The following is a 20,789-nucleotide window of genomic DNA, read 5'->3' on the forward strand; positions in this document are numbered from 1 at the left end:
GTGCAAGGACGTCCATGGAGAGGACAGCGTAGGGAGGGTGGGACTTGGCACACGGCGTTCACCCATCATGCCATTCCACTCCCAGGACACTCGCCTGTGCAAAGCACTGTTCCAACACTGTAATTTAAACTAAAAATATTGGACTTTCTTTCCTCCTTCCCTTTTTTTTCTAAATACTGTGGCCACTTCTTCCAATCCTGTGGCTCACCAGAATGGTCCTCTGCCCCTATCAAAGCTTACATGTGCAAGACCTCTCACTGACTTGTGCCCAAAGATGTCTTGGTTGCATGTTAACAGTATGATATTGGATTTCTAAAAAACCTGCATAAAAATGTTCTGGTAGTAGATTAAAGGTGACAGATTTACTCACTGCATGTTCATTCTGCAACAGTCAGTCTACAATCAGAAATGCCCTGATCTGCAGAGCTCATGCTGGGAAAGCATAAGCAGCATATGAGGTGTTGAAACATGGAGCATTTTATAATTTGACGGAAAATAATGACGTTCGCTGGCAGCAGAACACCTTAATGTTTACTATTGTGTAGCATCCCCACCTTAACAACTGTCTTTAAAAGTCTGAGGAGATTCGTCGTGTGGTAAATATTGCCAAAAATGTGCAGAGTCTGCAAAGTCGTAATCCACCTTAGGACACTGGATGATCTGCTATGAATTAGAGAATCATTTAGTGTTCAGCCAACTCCTAAAGTGAAGCAACAGGAGATGCCTCAAGTCAAATTCTCCATCTGATTTCTTTTACACATGTCGAATTTGATATTACAACTAATAATAATGACGACTAATCTAACGCGTTACTATTTCCAAACCAGCGATCAGGTTAAAGTTACTTGTCCAAGTTACTGTGCGTTACTATTGTATTGTAATAGTCAATGGCTTTGATGAACAAAACCCACTTTTATTCTTTGGCTTTTAGTACACCTTGACTTATTTCCATCTTGTTTGATATCATATAACTTGTAGTAAGCTTGTTTGTTTGTTTGTTTTACATGTTTTCTATGTTTTATGCCTTGTCTCTTCTGTGCTTTTTGAATTAACTTTGAATTATTTTATTTATTTTATTTGATGTTTTTGATATACAGCACTTTGCTTACCTTTTGGTTTTTTTAAATGTGCTTTATAAATAAAGATTGATTGATTGATTGATTGTCCAATAAGTTTCTTGCCTGCAAAGCCGCTTTATTATATAAACAAAAACGTCGCTCCTCATTTCACAAATGGACACATGCACACACAGTGCATAAAGTCATCTGCCCCGCCCCCTTTATTAGTCAGGGAGGGGGGCAAATAAAGCTGCATAGAGCAGGAACTGCAAATAAATAAAGAAATAGTGCAACAACAGACTACAACTACATCTCTGGGTAAATAAATACCAGTGATTGTAAATATCAGATAATTAAACCGTGAGTCAGACATAAATACAACAAAGAATGAAGGTCAAAGGTTAAATATGTATAAACATGGTGCAGGAGGCAGGATCAGCAGTTTTTGACAAAACCGGTTGTAATTTTTATGTTCAGACGGTGTGGGGGTTTTGAAAGTAACTAAAAGGTAACTTGTAATCTAACTTTGTTACTTTTAAAAACAAGTCATCAACTCATAATCAGTAATCGTATTGATTTTTTTTAAGTCACTGTGGCCACACCGTGTTCAAGCGTATTCGGAATAAGCTTTGAAACGCTCTCAAGCGGAGACATAAATAAGATGTCTGTCTCCGTCGTGACACAGCACACTACAAACACACAAAGGAGGGGTAACTTCAATTCAAGGTTTGGTATTTTGTTTTAAGTTGGCTGAAACCGTAAAGCAAGAGACGGGACCCCAGCTTTGTAATCTACACCGCGCAATATGTCATTAATATGCTGCCGTGTTACCCTCAGGAATGCCATGTTTGTGGGTGTCCTACCCCAAAAAGTCCATTGAAGAGACCCAAACCTTGTCATTACAATTCCAGTGATAATGACAGCTTTGAAAAGCTCGGGGTTATTTCAGTTTTCTCTCTTCACTGTCATAGCAATTACCTATAAATTTAGTCTTCAATCTCTGTTCATAAAGCCCGAGCAGAGAGCAAAGCCTATATGACCCAGTTTACAGTCCCTACACCCAGCATATTTGTGATATCCCGTGTTTTGTGTGATGAACAATCTGCACAGGACAATCTGACTCCTGCCTGCACGGAGCTGAACGAGTCCATTGCAGCAGACTCAACGGTTTGGAGCTTGAATTTCTTGATCTGCTCTAACTTTACATTGTTTCTTCTGGATGAGCTCCTCCGAACATGTAAGCCAACTTGCATTTGCGTTGATCTGAGCGGTTTTCCCATAACTCCAGCAAAAAAAAAAAAACACACAACTGCGGGGAAGGCTTGCAAGAAACACATAGTTCTGTCCAGAACAACACAAACAGTACTGCTGACTGAGGCCAAACGCATCTCATGTCATCATGTGGGAGGAGATCATGTGCAAACAGATCCTGTTAGATAGAGCCCTGTGCTGCAAGGCTGTAATTACAAGAGACGTGACAACTAAAGCAATTCTATGTCAGTCCAGAGGCCGTTTTGCAGAACAGACATGTGCATCCCATAATTTCCCGCAGAGATTGTCCTATTATTTCACTGATTGAATCTTTTATTTATAGGAGACGCTCAGCAGGAGTCGCTTGCAAAAGGAAGAAAACACACAACTACAATCAAGAATAAGTACAAAGCGAAAAGACCATTTCGCTTCAGATTTCTCAAAAAACATGTATTTATGTTTTATGGAATTAATCAAATCAACTTAATGATTCAAAATAGCATTTGTTGTACACATTTATTTTGGGTTTTTTTTCCCCCCATACATATTAATTCATTTTTAAAATAAATAACAAGACCTTCACAAAACAGCTTCACAAAAACCTCTTCAAATAGATAAGATAAATATTTTCTGAAATTAAATTGTTTTGGCTTTAAATACCGGCTAAGTATTAGAAATAAGAACGAAGAACGAAGAATGAAGAACAAGAACAAGAACAAGAACAAGAAGAAGAACAAGAACAAGAACACAAAAGTAGATTATATGATGTAAAATGTATTCAACAATGAGTAAAAAATACTAAATTCTAAATAACATTTCAAAAATACTAATATTGGTAATTCGCCCTTTTGTAAAACAATACTTTGATAGTAGTTGTACAGTGATGGTGATGGCACACTGCATTACATAACACAGGATTTCTCCCAGTGGGAGGTGGGAAGATTTTTCAGATTTTTGTCATAATGGGAATTTAGGAGATTGTCAGAATGCATGTGAAGCTCTCGCAGTGAGAGGATTTCTCACTTTCTGGAGCTGTTGCAGTTGGACTTTATCAGATTGTCATGGCCAGTGTGTTTTTCTCCCAGTGGAGCCATTTCCCATTTATTTGGAGCTGTTGCAGTGTGAATTTACCAGATTGTCAAGATACATGTGTATTTTCCCAGTGGGAAGTTGGAAGTTTTCCCCCCTCTCATTTTTGACACCTGAACGCACCATACAGGAAGTCACAGGGCAGCTGTGTCACCATGGCAACGACCCTAACACACACAGAGACCGCAGGTCCTATCGCGTGAACTCTTATCTAAGAGTAATATAAGAGTTCTTCTTTTCTTTTCTTTTTTTTTTTTGTTTTTTTTATTTGTTTGTTTTTTATCGACCAACAGCGATGCCGACGACAAAAACGTCCAAAGGGAAGAAGGTGAAAGCCGGGTAAGTGTCATGTTTGCGCGCGTGCCGCGTGCGAAAGAGAAGCTCGAGCTGCGTGTTGTGTGGATTCGTCCCAGAAAGGGGAAGAAAGACGGCAAGCAGGAGTCGAAGACGGACAAGGACTCGGACGCGGAGAAGGCCAAAGACAACGCGGCGCTGTGGGAGCTGCGGCTGAAGGTGACCAACCAGTCGCTGGCCGAGTACCAGAAGGCGCATCACCAGTTGGCGGTGACCTCCGAGCAGCTCACCGGCCAGCTGTACCGCAGCGAGCGGGACGTCCTGGACATGACGGGACACTGGCAGAGGCAGGCGGCGTCCAGGGACACTAAGGTGACGGAGCACGAGCTGAATTCTACATTTGGATCAGTCAGGCTGTTTCCAATTAGGGATGCGTTTCATCAATTGGGCCATTAGGGTAAAAAAAAAAAAAAATCGTATTCAACAGATGTGAAAAAAGGGGGATGGAAGAATTAAAACTACGACGTTGAGGCAGCTATATAACTGAAACTGATTTTTCCCCCCACAAATGAACACTGCTCAAAAAAACAGATGTCCAAAGCAGTTGGATAAAAAGAGGTTTAAATGATGTGTTGTTGATTTGTTGTATGATATAGTTGGCTGATCGTGAGTGCCTTGAAGTGAAGAAACAGGAGAAGCTTTTTGATTATTCACTTCAGCTGAGCAATCGGCTGCTCTTCATGATCAGATGTGTGTTTTGTCCTCAATCTTTATACAAAAAAGCCAATAAAAGGACTAGAATTCCTTTCAAGGGTGGTATTTATGTCTGGAGTCTGGTATAATGTACTTTTTCAAAGTCAGCGAAGCTTTGTGTAAATTCTAAGGACTTGGCTGTGACTGAAAAACAAAAGTAAAAGAAGGAATTTAAGAGGATTTAAGGTGAAATATATTTCATCTATCTTTTACACCAGTGTATCCAGTTTCCTATTGCTGGTGCATCACAGAACAAACACATCTTTATCATGAACTTATGTTGAACAGCACATCTTTAACAGGTTGAAACACAACGTTCACCATCCTGCAGCCTTTCTTTAACACTGAGTTTTGTAACTGAGACGGGACACTGCTGACGTTAGAACAAAAGGCTTCTCCCGTCTTCCTGAATATCCCGTTTCAGTTGCTGATTTAAAACTGTGGTCTCTCATATCACCCCTAATGTGGAGCTCCTCTTCCAAACATATCACCGAAGCCTCACTCTTCCCAGCAAAGCATCACCAACAGCCTTGCAGGAGGAGCTTAACAACCTCAGAGTAGATTATTGCAGCTCTTTACCAACGGAACAACTGATGGCTTTGCTCCTGATCATCAACATCTCCACTTGTGTTCATCATGAATGAGTTCAGGCCCTTCTCATCTTGTTTTATCTTGAATTTCGTTTTCACTGAGGTAAAAGTCCTGGTCTCTCTTTTCCAAACTTCCTGAATCCGTTTCTACAGAATTCCGACTCTTATGTACGTCTGAAAGCCTCAGTCTGTCTGCAATGTTCTTTTTCTAGCCAATTGCATCACTTACCTGATTTTAATGATCCTCATAATCATCTAAATATTCTATAAGAGGTGAAATAAATGAACGAGGCGGGTGTACATGGCGGAAGGATGGAGGTTATTTTATAATGATTCACTTAGGTCAGCAACCTGCAGCTCCATCGTCCTTCTGTGGTGGCTTCATCGATCTTTCACAATATTATACATAAATTTTAAAAAATGTATCTTGTTTATATTTAATTTACACACACAAAGTCATTTTCAAAAGGACTTTTAGCTATTGGCTAAAAAGGGTTTTTATTAAAAAAATAAATAAAATGGGGAAAATAGCTAAAACCACAAGGGATGGGGGGGGGGGGGGGTACAGCTAAAATTAACCAAAATGACTAAGATTTCTAAAAAAAAGAATTTAAAATTGGGTGGGCAGACTGCACAAAACAGCTCAACTATCAAAACTATCCCAAAATGCTGAAGAAGAAGGTTGAAAACTCTAAAATCAGGTACAAAATCCACTGGAAATGTAATGAAATGTTTACCATTCTAAATTGTCATTGAAAATTCATAAATGCAACATAAGACGGTTTATGTTCATCTATCAAAACTACATGTTAAACTGGTAAAGATGGGTGGATGGATGATTGGATGGATGGATGGATGATTGGATGGATGGATGGATGGATGGATGGACAGATTGCACATGATTGCATTAAGTTTGATTATTCATCCAACCTTTTGGAGCTGAAGTTGTTAAAAAAAAACAACAAACCAGCAAATATTTCCTTCAACATTTTAACAAACTGTCATCTTTTTCAGATTCATATGCTTGAAGAATCCCTCAGAAGTCAAGAGGCACTTCACCATGAAGAGAAAAGCAAACTGGTGAGTTCTGATGATGCACAAACACTAGAAAAAAAAACCAAAAAACAGCATCATGTCGTTTTAGATTTATCTCCAAAACATCACCAGCTGGCATGTTCACAGCGGAGCAAGGTGTTGTTTTGAGTTACTGTGCTCGTCCTGAACCTGCTCACCAGCTGCCAGGTCTGTAATTATGTTGACTTTTATTATATAAAAAAACAACAACAAAACAAACAAAAACACCAGAAAACCAGGAAAAAAAAACAAAACCAAGGCCTCACATTCCGGATGACATGTTATTTTGATCCATGTCAGTGGCCACACACACAAAAGAAAGAAAAGTTTAAAAGCGCTTGGTGAAGAAATGGCAGTCACACTGCTCATCTCGATGTGTTAACCATACCCCCTTGTCACACAGCTCTTTACTCTAAAATACCATTTAAAGTTACACAATTGACACCAAAGGGACCCATTTGGACTCCTGTCCGGCACTGGAGGCCTATTATAGTTAGGGTCAAACTATTAAACTTACATGACAGATTAAAGTTGCTTCTCAAAGCAAAAAAAAAAAAAAAAAAAGCGTATTTAAAAAAAACAACACAAAACTAAACCTTTGCAGCGTCGGTGGCAGCTGTTTTCCATCTCCTCACTCTTTACTCTATGGCGATGAAATCGTCCAATAAGCTTCTGAAGATGACAAAGGAGGGCCTGGTCTGGACCCACTTCAAAACAAGCCATTTTCAGACACGTCCATACTGCAAGAGTCACATGTGTTTAGTTATCCTGAAGAATCCTGCGTGCGACTGCACGTGGTGACATCACGACGACTCCACTATGAGCTTCCTGAACATTACGGTGTGTCTCAATGTATGAAGGCTTCTGAAAGATCGCTGGGACGCCGAGGCGTTCGCAGAGGATCCCTGAAGTCGAAGGAGTCGTGAAGGCGGGATTTCAACTTGGCCCACATGGCAATTCTACCGGCTCACCGTGTTCTCTTTCTTTGACCAGTTTTGACGTGATCTGTGCCTTTAGTTCACAAAAGCCATGATGAAATTGAATTGGTCTGCAGGAAGTATGTGTATATTCTTCCAACACAGTGAGACGAGAGAGAGAGAGGGAGCGAGAGAGAGAGAGAGAGAGAGAGAGAGAGAGATGCAGGCAGATGACAACCTTCACACTGGTTGATATTTCTGGAGACCGTTTGACGGATGCGACCAGGAGAAAATTGCAGACGACGCGAACCGGCTTGTGTAAATCCTTGTTGGCTGGCGCTCGGCTGCAGGCGAACACACTGAAAGTTATCTGAAGAATAACCATTAGGTCTGAAGTTGTAATCAGATGGTTGATAACCTCTCATTTAGTCGTCATGTACATGTTTGTGGCCGAGCGTTTTCCTCGTCTCTCATGACTTTTGGTCACTCTGTCACATTTTTTCGCCCAGACGTCTTCACAGTAGCGTATTGAGGGATTTGGCATCTCGGCTCCCGTTTGTTTGCTGCAGATTAGTGCCCGTGGGTCCGCTTTGATGGGAAAAAAGAATTTTGCCTGTGATTTTTGGCCGTTACACATGACTTTGTGGGTCCCGACTTGTACAGTTACAGAATGTGTTGAATATTTTTAATTCCGTTTCTCCAACATGTTGAAGGTCGAGGACATCAGCGCCGCCCGGGAGGAAATGGACAGGCTGAAGGAGATCGCAGCGCTACTGGAGCAAGAACTCAATGACGTAAACAAAAGAAGAAAAAAAGATCAATTATCTCTAGTTTTAGCAATCTTCTGGCGTAAACAACACTTATGGTTAATTTCTTTTACAGACCAAAGAGAACATGACTATTGCTGAAGCCGAGCACAATAAACAACTAAACAAAATGGAGAAGAGACACTTTGAAGAAAAGGTACGGCGGGAAAAGCAACACTTAAAGAGTCACACTCCCATCCGTGTGAATAATCTAAAATGATGGGAATTAAATGGGGGGGGATTAAATGTAATTTAAAGACTCATCAGATTCCAGTTGAGACTTGGCCAGAGATGAGAAGAGGTTTGAAATCTTCCTACAGTTACACTGCTTGATTTGAACACAATTCCAATTAAAGGTGCTGCTATTAAAATAATCTCAAAAATGACTTTTTTTCTTCTTTTTTTTTTTTACCCGTGTTTAATAGCAACATTAATAGTAGAGGTGCAATTCACATTACACGCAAATAAAATGTACATTCACAGCACATTTCAGAAGCAAACTAAATAAAGTATACAAAACTCGCCGTTTTAGAAACAAACACCAATCTGGAATTTTATCAGTTAACTAAAGTTATTGGTTCAAATGAAGCCTTTGAGATCTACTTTCAAATTGTGGACAACTTCTGCTTTTTATAGCCAGGCGTCGTCCCAAGAAACACGGAGATCTATTCTACCCAGAATGCATTTGGATACAATGTTGGCTATTAATTAGTATAATCCATTCATCTAATGTACTGTGACTACCATCTGTCCTCAGTGGAGCAGTGGAGAGCAACATCACCCCCCCCTGTTTCCTCCCACAGTCCAAAAACATGCATATGAGATTAATTGCTCCAGGGTCCCGCGACCCTGCACAGCATTAAGGGATATGGACGGATGGATGACTGGATAACTTAGCAATGAATATGAAAATAAACATCCCACTCAAACCATGTCAATGGTTAGAAGAACATGTATAAACCTGTTCAGTGCAATCGTGTGTGAGTATGCTGTTATTATACATTTGATTTATTATCGAGTTCAGTTATACAGTTCACATCCAGCCTTGGACCCTCAATGACAAAGAAGTACAGAAGTAAAAGTCCTGAAAAGTGTTAGTATTAATGTGTAACTTAATATTTACGTTACTTTCAATAGTGAAAATTCATATTAGCACATAGTCATTGGAGATGAATCGGTCCTGTTGCACTTTCAGGGATTAACTGTCATGAAGTTGCCTTAAGAAGAAAATGAAAAGCCGTGTTAATGACACTGGCTGTGAGCTTTGATGGGGAAATGTTGACAGGAGCTTGACTGAGCGTGTCGGGGAGGCCGTTTCTTTGAGAGGCCTTTTGTTTGAGTGTTTGATCAGAGAGTACTGTGCTCTTATCCTCAAGTGGAACTACTGTTGCACTGCTTAAGGTACTTGGCTACAAATAGACCCACTGTTGTTTAAAAATGACTTGCTTACAGTCGGAAAGGGTTCAACTCGCACCGATACTGCAGGTTGGAGGGAGTAAATCTGCTTCACGAATCTCCCTGCAGGCTCGCCTGGTGAAGGAAATGATGGAACAGTGTAACGAGAAGATTGGCGAAGTGGAGCTGGACCACCGCGAAGCCACCGCGTGAGCATCTTTCTACCGCCACTCTGAAAGCGCGCCCCCGTTTTACTCTCGCCCGCGCTGTCGTGCGGAACGCAAAAGGGAAAATAACGTATTCACACAAGCGTTTATGTGCATAAATATATATATAACTACGACTCATGTTATCTTCTCGACCACACTGGTGCGTCACGTTTGTGACGGTGTACATCAGCCAGGCCAACGATCACATCCTCAGCCGTCCCAGAGAGCCGAGCGTTTATTACTCTTGAGGCTATAGGATGTATGCCCTGGCTCTGCTCTGTTTAGTTATTTTTACAGCTCATAAAACGTCAACATTGATCCTGGTGTGGTCCTGCCGGTTTGGTCTTATAGTGGCGGTAATTGATTTGATTTTGAGCGTACGTCGGTTATCTTTTGATGTTGAGCACTCCTACGCGGGTAATTCAACGTTTTTTCCAACAGAACCCCAAGTTAGAAAGTGTGATAAGTGCTACGTGGATCTATTTGAAACATTTAAAGCTAATAAACAGTCTAAACATACTTATATAAAAAAAAGAACATTTTCAGTGGGACTTTTGTTGTCCTTGTCCACTCCTCAGGCAGTTGGAGGCCACGCTGCACGCTGCGTTCAAGGAGCACGATCGTCTCATCGACGCACTGAGGTGTCACAAAAAGGAAGCGCAGGACCTGCAGAGACTGTCAAATTCCTTAGCGGAGGAAAACACGGCACTGGCCCTGGACAAGGTGTGTTTGAGCCGGAGGACGGTAAACATCGGCGGTACCATTAAGCTCCATTAGTCCTTGGACAGAGGCCATTCATGTCCATAAAGTCGTTTTCAATCATGTTCTGTTATGAAACACTTGTCAGATCTGTGCGGGATATATTTCAGGTGGAGTTTTTTTTTTTTTTCTTCTCTGGTGTTGTTTACTTGTGCTGACCCTGTGTATTTTGCTTGTGGTCCCGCTCCCACCCCCTCCACCTCCACCTCACCCCCCCTCCCCACCTCCTGACTACTATCCAGCCTCTCAGTGGTCAGTGGTTGTGGCGAGTTTCCACTGCTGTCTGGGTTCAAATTCAGTGGCTTGTCCTTCATCGTCTTCTGGCACCGATTCCCGAAGGAAAATAAATATTGGGCACATCAGTCTTCCCTCTAATGATGACAGTCAATCGGAGCTTTGAGCCGTTCGCTGAGCGGGCTGCTGGCTGCGACACAATCCATTATCTGTCCGTGCTGTATATTGACATGAACGTTAAGGTATTCCTCCACGTCATTCACTTTTGCCTCTCTGCTCACTCAGGACATGCTTGAGTTGACGGTGAAGGAGAACGCAGCTCACGCGGAGGCCCAGAAGAAGAAGCAATGTGAGCTGAGTAGCAAGGTGACCTCCCTGGAGCAGGCGCTCCAGCACAAAGCTGCAGAACTCGAGCGGCGAGAGGAGAGGGAGAAAAGCAACCAGGTGGTCATCCAGGCCAGCCAGGTGGAGCTGGACAAACTGCAGAAGGTCCTCGCCATGCGCGAGAAGGAAGTGGGGTGGGTCGCGCAGCTGGCGAGCGTAGTGGAGGAGAAGCACAGTGAGCTGCAGGAGTTCTTCCACGAGGCGCTGGCTCACGTCAGGCAGCAGATCGCCGGCAGCAGGGAGCAGTACAAGAAAGAAGCGATGAAGGATTATCGTGTGAAGTTTAGAGAGGCCACGGCAGGGAAGCTCAAGTTCCCACCCATCCGCACCTTCCATAAAAGTCCCCACAGCACCAACTCCGTCTATTCAGACATGGAGGCAGCCTCGACATGGTAGGCCGGCCGACGTCTCAGCCTTTCCATGACTCGTATCACCGCCTGTGCCATGGTCACGTTTATTAGTGCCACTTATTTACTTTTTCACAGTTCAACAAAACTGCTTGTGGTTCATCTTAATCCAGTTTTTACTGGACAAGTGTGCTGACCCCGATTCCATCTGCCTCTGTTTAAGGATTTATCCTCCGAGCAGCAAAGTCAAACTCTCAGATCTCACTTGGGAGCAGAAAGAACAAGTGCTTCAGCTTCTCTTTGCGAAAATGAACGGGCTGAAAGAAAGGTAATAAAATGCCCCGGCGACCGTGTTTATTATGACGTTGTGAAGCTCTGCCGGTTCATTTGTTCATCACCCATCAGACTTCATCTCAGATAGCACATTAAAGTCCACTCGCAATCCCCCGAAATGAAGCAAAGCTTCTGCGTCAATTAAGTGAGGAGAACAAAGTGCCGTATGGCTGTGCAAGTCGCTCCGGCTCGGCTCCTGCTGACTCCTCCCTCTTTTTAATGTTTAAAACAGCCATTTTCTCAGCAGAAGAGGATACCATAAAACATCAGTTAGGCTTCAACCAATTTTCTTTTCCATCCAGCTGCTTAAAAAGAATGAAGAAAGAGTCTGGGCACAATAGTAAAAATAGGCCCGGCCACAGAATCGTGTGCATGGAAACAAACATCTGGTCACGTCGATTTGCCTTCAGCCCATTGGGCCCTCTTCACGTGCACTGGCAGTTTATTTTGTTCTTTGAACGTTTGTGGTCAGAGAGCAGCTGGTAACATGATTTTCAGCGAGGGGTGTGCAGGGGATCTGGATGTATGGGGGTAAGGCAGGCAGGGAGAAGAAGTATATTCATGTTAACAGTGGTCTGGCACCTAGTCCGGCAGAATAACACAGAACAGTTGGCAACTAGAGAGACTCCGTTCGCAGCTCCCTGTCCCATGTGCACGGCACTGACCCAGGCTAACCTTCTTTAAAACACCAACGGCGGGCTTAGCTGAAAAGACACCAGTGAGCCAACGCAGGCTTTTCACCGTGAGGTCCCAAGTTTGACTGACACTCCACATTTTTTTTCCCCCCCTTGATAGGAAACTCGACCAGCGTCTGGCTTCGCCCGCTTCCAGAGAAGAGGAGCAGCCTGAAGAGTGACACACTGAAGGAATGCACAGGGATAAAAAGTCATCCTTGCAATTAAGGAAGCCGTGCACATTTATTGGCGCCACATTCCATGCCCAACTGAAGCGCAAGAGGCTGCGAGAACATGCCTGCCTACGTGTCTGATGCCTCAAGACAGTTGCCTTCCGAGTGTTGCGTAATGACAGTGATGACAGTCTTCCAGATTGGCGCTGTCTCCGTTGACCATCAGCACCCAGGCGCCCAGAGTCCATCCTGCCCTCAAACCCAAACAAGCCTGCCAGATATACACATCACATGACCGTCGTATGGCCTCCAACAGTTCACATTACACCGTGGATTGTTTGCCTCTGCTTTGTATGCATCATAAGTATAGCAGAATACAGGATGTTTGCCCGTGTTTATTTGAAGCATCTTACCCTGCACGTATATATATATATATATATAGGTTGCGGGTACTTTCTTTCATACGTGAGTGTTTGAATTCTGTCACAACTCATTTTAGGTGACTGCTGAACTGTGCAAAACCGTTGTCTGATGTCAAATTACATATGCGAGACTCAGCTGAAGTGGATCCTTATATTTATCTATAACCGTCACACACATTAACTTGTTTTAACTTATATGCAGTGCACATACACCAGTCTACCAAAGGAAAGGACTCCCAGTCTGGTTTCTTCACAAATCACACGGAGTCAAACTACCAGCTGCTTTTAATGTTTTTGTGTTTCGTTGTACTTTAATCACAGTGATCCAATGGCATTGCCTCACATATAGACATATCGACTTTTCCTCAGACAGAAAACAACACTGAGTGAATATTTTGAGTCAACATCGTGTTGTGCTTGTTTGCCACCTGGGTTATATATCAAAACGATATGTGGACGGATGTTTTCTGGTCATTCAGACCCGACGAGCTGCACCTGGATGGAGTATTTTAACGTCCCATTGTCGGCATGGTGACTGCAGGGCTTTTTAAAGTGGCATCCTCGGCTTTCCATTGTGAGGTTACAGTTTTGATTTGTGTGTAGAACTGAATGCCCTGGACACAAGGAAAAAATAAAAACATTTATCTCACAACAGCTGGCAGTGGCAATCTGTGTGTAACAGTTGAGTTCTTTTGTTATTCTTACTTGTTTTCCATAGAAGTTCGTGTCCCCTCTGAAGGATCCCCTTGAACCAGTGAAGGAAAACATTGGCAGTGGCACAGGAATGGGAACGTTGACTCCAACCTGCAGAAAACAAGTATTTCCCCCATTCATTTCCACAATGTAAGCTTTGGAAAACCTTCCCCCGAGATCCTAAACAGCCAGGATCAGTAAGATGCGACTGACGAGAGATGGCATCCTCCCTGCATGATCGCAACAAACAAAGGTCCAGGTTTAACTTATAGCCGATGTTTAGAAATACGAGAATACCCCTCTGGGAAAGAAAAACAAACTAAATGAAACACTTTGTCTGAGAGACAGAAGAAGCATCATCGGTGTAGTGTTTGAAACAGCAAGAATAAGTTTGGACACACTAACGCCTTTTGGCAATTGTGTATGAGGGGGGGGGGCTGGATGTTTGTTGCGTGGAGGTTTGGAGCGGAGCACAGCACAGAGCACATGGCCTGCACAGCATTCCCCGACATGTGAACAGCAAACACAGGGCATAACCAGGCTCCGCAGGCAAACAAACAGGCTGCCCAAATCTATGCTTAACCGTTGAACACAACCCCTCGGAATCCCTTTTGAGATTTAATTTAAGATTTCCCCTTCCTGAACACCACCTGGAATTTTTTTTTTTTTTCCTACGACCCCCTGTTTTCATTAAACAGATTCATGTTTGCTATAGTTATTTGGAGCCGTGACTGGCAGGGAAGTGGAGGGAAGGGGGTTGCCCAGGATGTGTATATTAGGGACACAAGCAAACAAGGGTCTACTTGACATGGAAAAATAATTGTTTTTGTTTTTTTACATTATGCACGCGAAGGTTTTCTAGCAGAAATGTAATGTTGTGCAGCCCGCTCGAGATGCGGTGTTGGACATGACAGAGTGTTGTGAACGCCTCCTTTTCTCCCAAAACAGAGGAAGACATTTGGAGGCTGCCGCCGCTCACCTGGCCCACGTCCACCTCGTGAGTGTATTTGCGTGCAGTGGCGCCATTTGTGGTGAAGATCGCTGTGCCGTTGCCATAGGGGTTGCTGTTGACCAAACTTATGGCCTCGTCCAGAGTGTCTGCCTCCAGGACGACCAGCACGGGCCCGAAGATCTCCTCCGTGTAGCACTTCATGTTGGGCTGCAGCAGCACAACAGATAAGGACGAGCAGGGCTACATCATGTTTTGCACGCACACAGAAGTCACACCGGTTCAAAGTGTTCACGCGTACCGTGACGTTGCCGATGATGGTCGGCCCCACAAAGTTGCCGTTCTCGTAGCCCTTGACCTTCACGTTCCGGCCGTCCAGCAGCACCTTCGCTCCCTCGTCCAGGCCGCTCTGGATCAGACTGCAGACTCGGTCCCTCGCCTGAGGGGAGATCAGGGGCCCCACGTCGGCTCCGGGCTGGTCTCCTAGGAGGGCCCCCCAAAACAACCAGTTATAAGGTTACATGCCATGGCACATTACGGGCACTGACATTCAGAAAATTCCTCGGCCGCAACCATGCGAGCCGGGGCCGAGGGGCACCCCGAGGCACTCCCTCCAAAATGGATACTTGTGGGTTTCCTGTGCGCTGCGCAAATTAAGCCCCATATCAACTTTAAACAGGGGAAAATCGTTCTCCATTTGACTTCACATCCACTTCCCTTCTCAAAGGGATCTGATGCTCTAAACCGCCATTTAGGCCCGAGCCGCAGATTTGGCCACAAATTTGCAGCATGGCTGACTCAACAAGCCCTCTTTCTCCAGCTGACTCCAATGTCAAGTTACAGCCGGGCATGAGGCGAGAGGTGAGGTTAGGGCGGCGTGGGTGGCCGCGCGGCGATTAAACTAAAGGCCTTTTTGGGGGAGGGGGGGGTGTGAAACGGGCACCGGAGGGGACAGAGGGTGAGGGGCGGGGTCACGGGGTGTGGCACCTGCATTCACGCGCAGGCCCTTGGCACGCTGCACCAGCTCCGGCAGCCAGCTCCGGGCCTCGCCCACCAAAATGGCGGTGGACAAAGCCATGCAGCGCTGTCCCGCCGCCCCGAACGCTGCACCCACCAGCTGGTTCAGAGTGTTCTCCTTGTTGGCGTCAGGCATCACCACACCATGGTTCTTGGCTCCCTGCAGGGCACAGAAAGTGGTTAGCCTTGCCCCCGTTTGATCTCCACATCACAGCCACTGGTTAGTCACCAGCAGGCGTGTAATATCGGGCAATCATGAGCAAACAACCTGCAAATTTTACGTGGTGAACCTGTTCCACACTTGTAGCTCGTGGGAGAGGACTGATGGACACAAGTCGGAATTAAAGACCAATTACAGCCCTGCTTTCAACAGAAATACAGTTCTGCACCCTCCTCTGGTGCACTTGGCACAAAGATCTTCTGGTAAAGGCCGCCACCTAGTGGACGTTTAGAACACGTGTGTTTTCATCAGGTACTTGCCATGTTGGACTGGACCCTCTTGCCATTTTTAGATCCCCTCTCATAGATATACTCTCCGGCTTGATTGGAACCAACGAAGCTGATTGCCTTGATCGCCGGATTGTCACAGATGAAATTCACAGCTGTGGAAGACAAAGAGTTTTAACTTGGTTTAAAACTTGCTTGCAAAAAATGAAGGTATTATATGAGTGAAGAGTGACAGGAAATGTGAAAATTTCTGGTGTTTAACAGCGTAAATAATTTTAGTCTCACAGCAGTACTGAAAACAACATTTTAAATTAAAACCTGCTACTTTTTCTGAAAGCATTAATCTCATTAACAGTTACTCTCAACAAGTCTAAACGGATTATTCGTAGTTTAGGGATGCGACAAATCTGCCATAAAGTAAAAAAAATCTATAAATATAGCTGATTATTGCTTCATCGTGGCACTTGTTAGTTTTCAAGATATACAATTGTCTTCTTAGTAGACGAGTTAGAAGCAGAAAATTGGCCAGCATTAGGATTTGAGCGGGTTTGAATGACTGTCTGAGCATCTCCATTACTGCAGGACTTGTGTCGTCCTCCTTACATCTATAATGCTGCATCTGGAGAGCAAAGACGAAAAAAAAACAAAAAACAGACGGCCAAGTCTCACTGATTCATGTGGAGACCAACGCGACTGAAATCAACGCTGTATCTGACAGAAAAGTGTCGTTTTCATCACAGACAAAAGTGGAGCGACTCGACACTGAACCGGACAGCAGCACCTTGCTCTGTTCTGGAATTACTAGTTGGATATTCATCATCAGTAACGTGTTCTATAGCAGCCGTCGGCTCAAGTTCTCACCGTCGTGCTGTCCGTGGATGATGTTGAGCGCCCCGTCCGGAGCGCCGGCGTCCTGCAGCATCTTGGCCAGCAGCATGGTGCAGCCTGGCACGCGCTCCGAAGGCTTCAGCAGGTACGTGTTCCCACACACCATGCCCATAGGGAACATCCACAGGGGGATCATGGCGGGGAAGTTAAAGGGGGCGATGCCGGCGCACACCCCGATGGGCAGGCGGTAGGTGTACGTGTCCATGTCTTTGGTGATGGAGGGCAGCGTTTCGCCCAGCATCAGAGAGGTGATGCTGCAGGTGTGCTCCACAACCTCTGTACACGCACACACACACACACACACACACTGTAATAATTTATAACCGCATTCAGAGATAGAGGCAGTCATTCTATGTCTGGAAGCCTTCAAGTTCAGAAAAGCTTCAGGTTAGTTTATGTTGATGAGGACTAATGATGTTCAGATTTTAAGGGAGGTGAACTCAGCCAGATGTTTTCAGATAAATCAGCACAATCGGAAATCTTATCCGTCAAGAGTTTCTCTCAGAGTGAGCCTGTTGTTGCATTATCAGCATCATTCCTGCAGGCTTCAGCATGTATGTTTCCACAAACTGACCCACATAGAATGAAGCTCCTGCTGATGTGATTTCAGTGACGTTCTCGCTTTCCTACAGGTAATACTGATGTCTGCTGTTCAATTCTGGGCTTCTGTTGTGTTATGTGCTCTTCTGAGAACATCACACAACACAATACGTTGGTTCTTACCAAGACGTCCACAAACTGTTGTGTTTACTTATAAATCAGACATTTTTCTCTGACTGGACAGACGAGATGCAGGATTTATAATAATAGACGTGTCATGTGGTGAAACCAATGCAGGTTGTCAAAGTGTGGAGCAAGCCTCCAGTGGGGGGCGCCAGAGAGCTTTGGGGGGAGAAAAGCTGAAGGAAAGGTCTGGGGGGAAGGTCATAATTATTTTTTCCCAGGTTTCTTTAGAAGAATTCCCAATCAGACTAAATATATAGAGAGATACTACAGTACATTCTATGAAAAATAAAAATAAATTGTAGAGCAAATAAAAATCAAATAGATTTGAAAGCAAAACCAATGGAGAAGAGTTGTATTGTATTTTTTTTTCCTTATAAACCTCAGTGGCTCTTTACAATATTAAGGCATATTATGAAAAACATTGGGAAGTCTAGCATTCAACCAATTTCTTTTTTAAGAATCATGTCTAGTTGTACTTGACATGGGTAAAATAAATATAACATAACAAGACTGACCAATACCCTTGGTAAGGGTTTAGATTTTATTGTATATTAAGTTCAATGAATGGGATTCGAGTAATCATTAAACACCCATTGATGTGGCATCTCACTGTTCTGTTCCTATATAGAGATATGTCATAACTTATTAACATTCCTCACAACGACAGAGGAAAAACAACACACAACACTGCAAATATTTAGCCAGGAGAGGCCCTTTGAAAAGGAGTTCTGTACATTCAGGTCAACTTACGCAATCCTCTGAACACATCTCCCTCTGCATCTGCGAGGGTCTTGCCCTGTTCCAGAGTGATCGACTTCGCCAGCTCTTTCTAAAACACACAAACATGTTCACATCAGAATGATATATTTATAACCAAATGAAAACTATTGTGCTGTAATGTGTGAGTAGAGGAAATGCTGCATGCTGAAGAAGAAGCCAAGGTGAACATAAAGTACTTTATGGTACTTTACACCGCCTGACCCTTAAACTCACAATATTGTCCTTGATAAGCTGCTGATAGCGCAGAAACACCTGCTGCCGAGCCAAGATGGACGTCTCAGACCAGGGGTGGAAGGCTCTGGAGCACGAGTCCACAGCCGCCTGCATCTCCTCCTGAGTGGCTTTGGGTACGCGAGCAATCACTTCATTGGTGGCCTGCAGCGGGGCAACAAAACACCAGTCACCACGGTGAGAGGAGTTACACAAACGTCCTGCCTAATGTTTTGGAATTACCAAAAATAAAAACCAACCAATTCTGCTTTTGTTGACTTATAGTTTTTGTCCAATTTAGAATTAAATAAGAGGTAGAATGAATACTGAAATTGTACTTAATTACAGTCATTAGCTGTTTTATTGCATTGCTCAAAGAAAGCATTGAGCTCAATAGACATAATTACAATATATGCTCTCAAGGGATATATTGCAGACACATTTAAAAAAACTACATCATATTCAACAAAACTATTTTGAAAAATTTTAGTTTTTTCATGATAAAAAAAATACAGTACTGGCTGCAAAAAGCAGATGAAAAGGTTTGTTTCATAATTACATCTGTGTGTGCAATCTGTACTGACAGACTGTTCAGTAGATTACATGCTGCAAATAGCACTAAAAGAAATACAAGATAATTACATGATGTGATTATAAGTAGTTACTTTCAACACTGAAAACAAGACAAGGAATCTCCTCATACAAAATATCTAACATTTATTCTTTTATTTCTTTGGTCAGTGGTCAACAAAATAAAATAAGCAAGAGCAGTTTTTCATCAATTGGTTGACAATTTTACAGACTGAAAGGGTTTAGGCTGGAATTACACACTTATTTTGCCGAACATTGTTGACAAATCAAATACAAGATGTAACAATTATTTAATCATTGAAACAAGTATACACAACATATTACAAATTCTCATAAATACGTGTAGATTAAACATTTGTACATTAGTACGTTTGTACCAATAATATAATATAAGCAAACACTAAAATTTCCCATTTGTATTTATATACTATATTTAGTTTTTGTTATTATAACTATCATTGCTCATATTATTAACATTCCTGGTGTTTATTATAGCAATATATTTGTCTGTAACATTGGTCTTAAAGGTTTTTGGCACAATTTTTCCACTTGTAATTAATCTCAAGGTCAATATCCATATAATGAATTACCTCAAAGACCAGGTTGCACCAGTTGATCCACATTATGCAACAGGTTGAGCAACTCCAAAGTTAATGAAGCTCCAGCTTCTGGACCAGTTTCTGTATAATGTATAATCTTAACCAGGCATGATTAAATACTTACAGGATTGTGAATATCCAGCCATTCTGAAGACTTTGATTCAACAAATTTGCCATCAATGAATAGTTTAGTAGTCGGCTGTGGAGAAATAACACAACATATGTACATTTTTACTACATAAGTTATCTTTTTATGACATGAATCTGACCTGACAGCCAGGTTGCTGATTGCTTTGTTTCACACTCACCACTGTGGAGGAGTAGCACATGCGGCCAACTTTAAATGGGACCTGATAAAGAAACAATGAATTAAATTAGATTTTTTTTTTTTTAAATAAAGTTTACATATCCTGCCAAACATTAAAATCACACAGGCGGATGCTCCTAGCTGCAACCTGCTGCAACAAGATTAATGAGCAACTCAGTGAAGGGGACAAAGTCAAACTTCCTGAGGTTAACTGAAAGCATGAATCCAGTCCAGCCTGCAGGTGCATTGAAATGTGCTTGAACAATGAACCACATCACTACAACTTGTTTCATGTTAACAATCAAAAGGAGTTGTGCTTTATAAAGCAGAGTACAGGCAGGTCATCTGCATATCTCTGAAAAGAAGAAGCACGTTGAGTTGAAGAAATCTGTGAGGAATGAAGGGGGGGGGGGGTGAACCACATTAATCCTGCAGCACATGACACTTTGTAAACAAACACCAGATCACTACAAAAGTGACACACGGGCATGTAAACAACCTTGAAACAATGTGATTTCTTACCTTCGTCCGCAGCACTGATTTTAATGCGGTTGAGGCCATGCTGGAGTCGTGTGTGATTTGCTGGGACGACCTGATTTGACTCTGCAGGGAGGACGGCGGCCAGACAGCTCCAGCTCAGTCCCTGACTGATGTAGTGCCTGGGGGCGGGCTCTAAACAACCCCGGAACGCTGATTGGTTCAGCGATCGCACTCCCATGAATAACGCAACCTGATTGGTTAGAGCGAGGTGAGTGCTGTCCAAACACAAACCGATAGATGCGATTAAACCCGCCTTCACTCCGAAACTCGGCTCCCCATT

At 43.2% G+C, this 20,789-nt stretch overlaps 2 protein-coding genes across 3 annotated transcripts; one reads left to right on the top strand and one right to left on the bottom strand.

The window, feature by feature from the left end:
- Positions 1 to 3,693: 3,693 nt before the first annotated feature.
- Positions 3,694 to 12,421, top strand: LOC308142333 (basal body-orientation factor 1-like; the record flags this gene model as incomplete). Its single annotated transcript, XM_080512681.1, has 9 exons — positions 3,694 to 3,737; positions 3,812 to 4,064; positions 7,740 to 7,820; positions 7,909 to 7,989; positions 9,357 to 9,436; positions 10,015 to 10,159; positions 10,715 to 11,205; positions 11,384 to 11,488; positions 12,289 to 12,421. The coding sequence occupies 9 exons, from the start codon at positions 3,694 to 3,696 to the stop codon at positions 12,347 to 12,349; spliced, it is 1,341 nt and encodes a 446-aa protein (XP_080368807.1). The 3' UTR covers positions 12,350 to 12,421.
- Positions 12,422 to 13,029: 608 nt separating this feature from the next.
- On the bottom strand, positions 13,030 to 20,603 carry aldh6a1 (aldehyde dehydrogenase 6 family, member A1). Of its 2 annotated transcripts, none has more exons than XM_080512962.1 (12): positions 20,492 to 20,603; positions 19,971 to 20,012; positions 19,787 to 19,861; positions 18,476 to 18,637; positions 18,233 to 18,311; positions 16,730 to 17,032; positions 15,902 to 16,023; positions 15,392 to 15,581; positions 14,706 to 14,887; positions 14,435 to 14,614; positions 13,468 to 13,566; positions 13,030 to 13,376 (listed from the first exon to the last, which is right to left on the bottom strand). In XM_080512962.1, exons 1-12 carry the CDS (start codon positions 20,528 to 20,530, stop codon positions 13,272 to 13,274), a joined length of 1,578 nt encoding a protein of 525 aa, XP_080369088.1. In that variant the 5' UTR covers positions 20,531 to 20,603; the 3' UTR covers positions 13,030 to 13,271. The 2 variants fall into 2 exon arrangements, with proteins under 2 accessions (XP_080369088.1, XP_080369089.1); XM_080512963.1 differs by having other exon boundaries at positions 15,392 to 15,577; positions 15,898 to 16,023.
- Between the last annotated feature and the right edge of the window lie 186 nt (positions 20,604 to 20,789).

The sequence above is a fragment of the Blennius ocellaris genome (genome assembly GCF_963422515.1).
Source record: "Blennius ocellaris genome assembly, chromosome: 17".
Lineage (NCBI taxonomy): Eukaryota > Metazoa > Chordata > Actinopteri > Blenniiformes > Blenniidae > Blennius > Blennius ocellaris.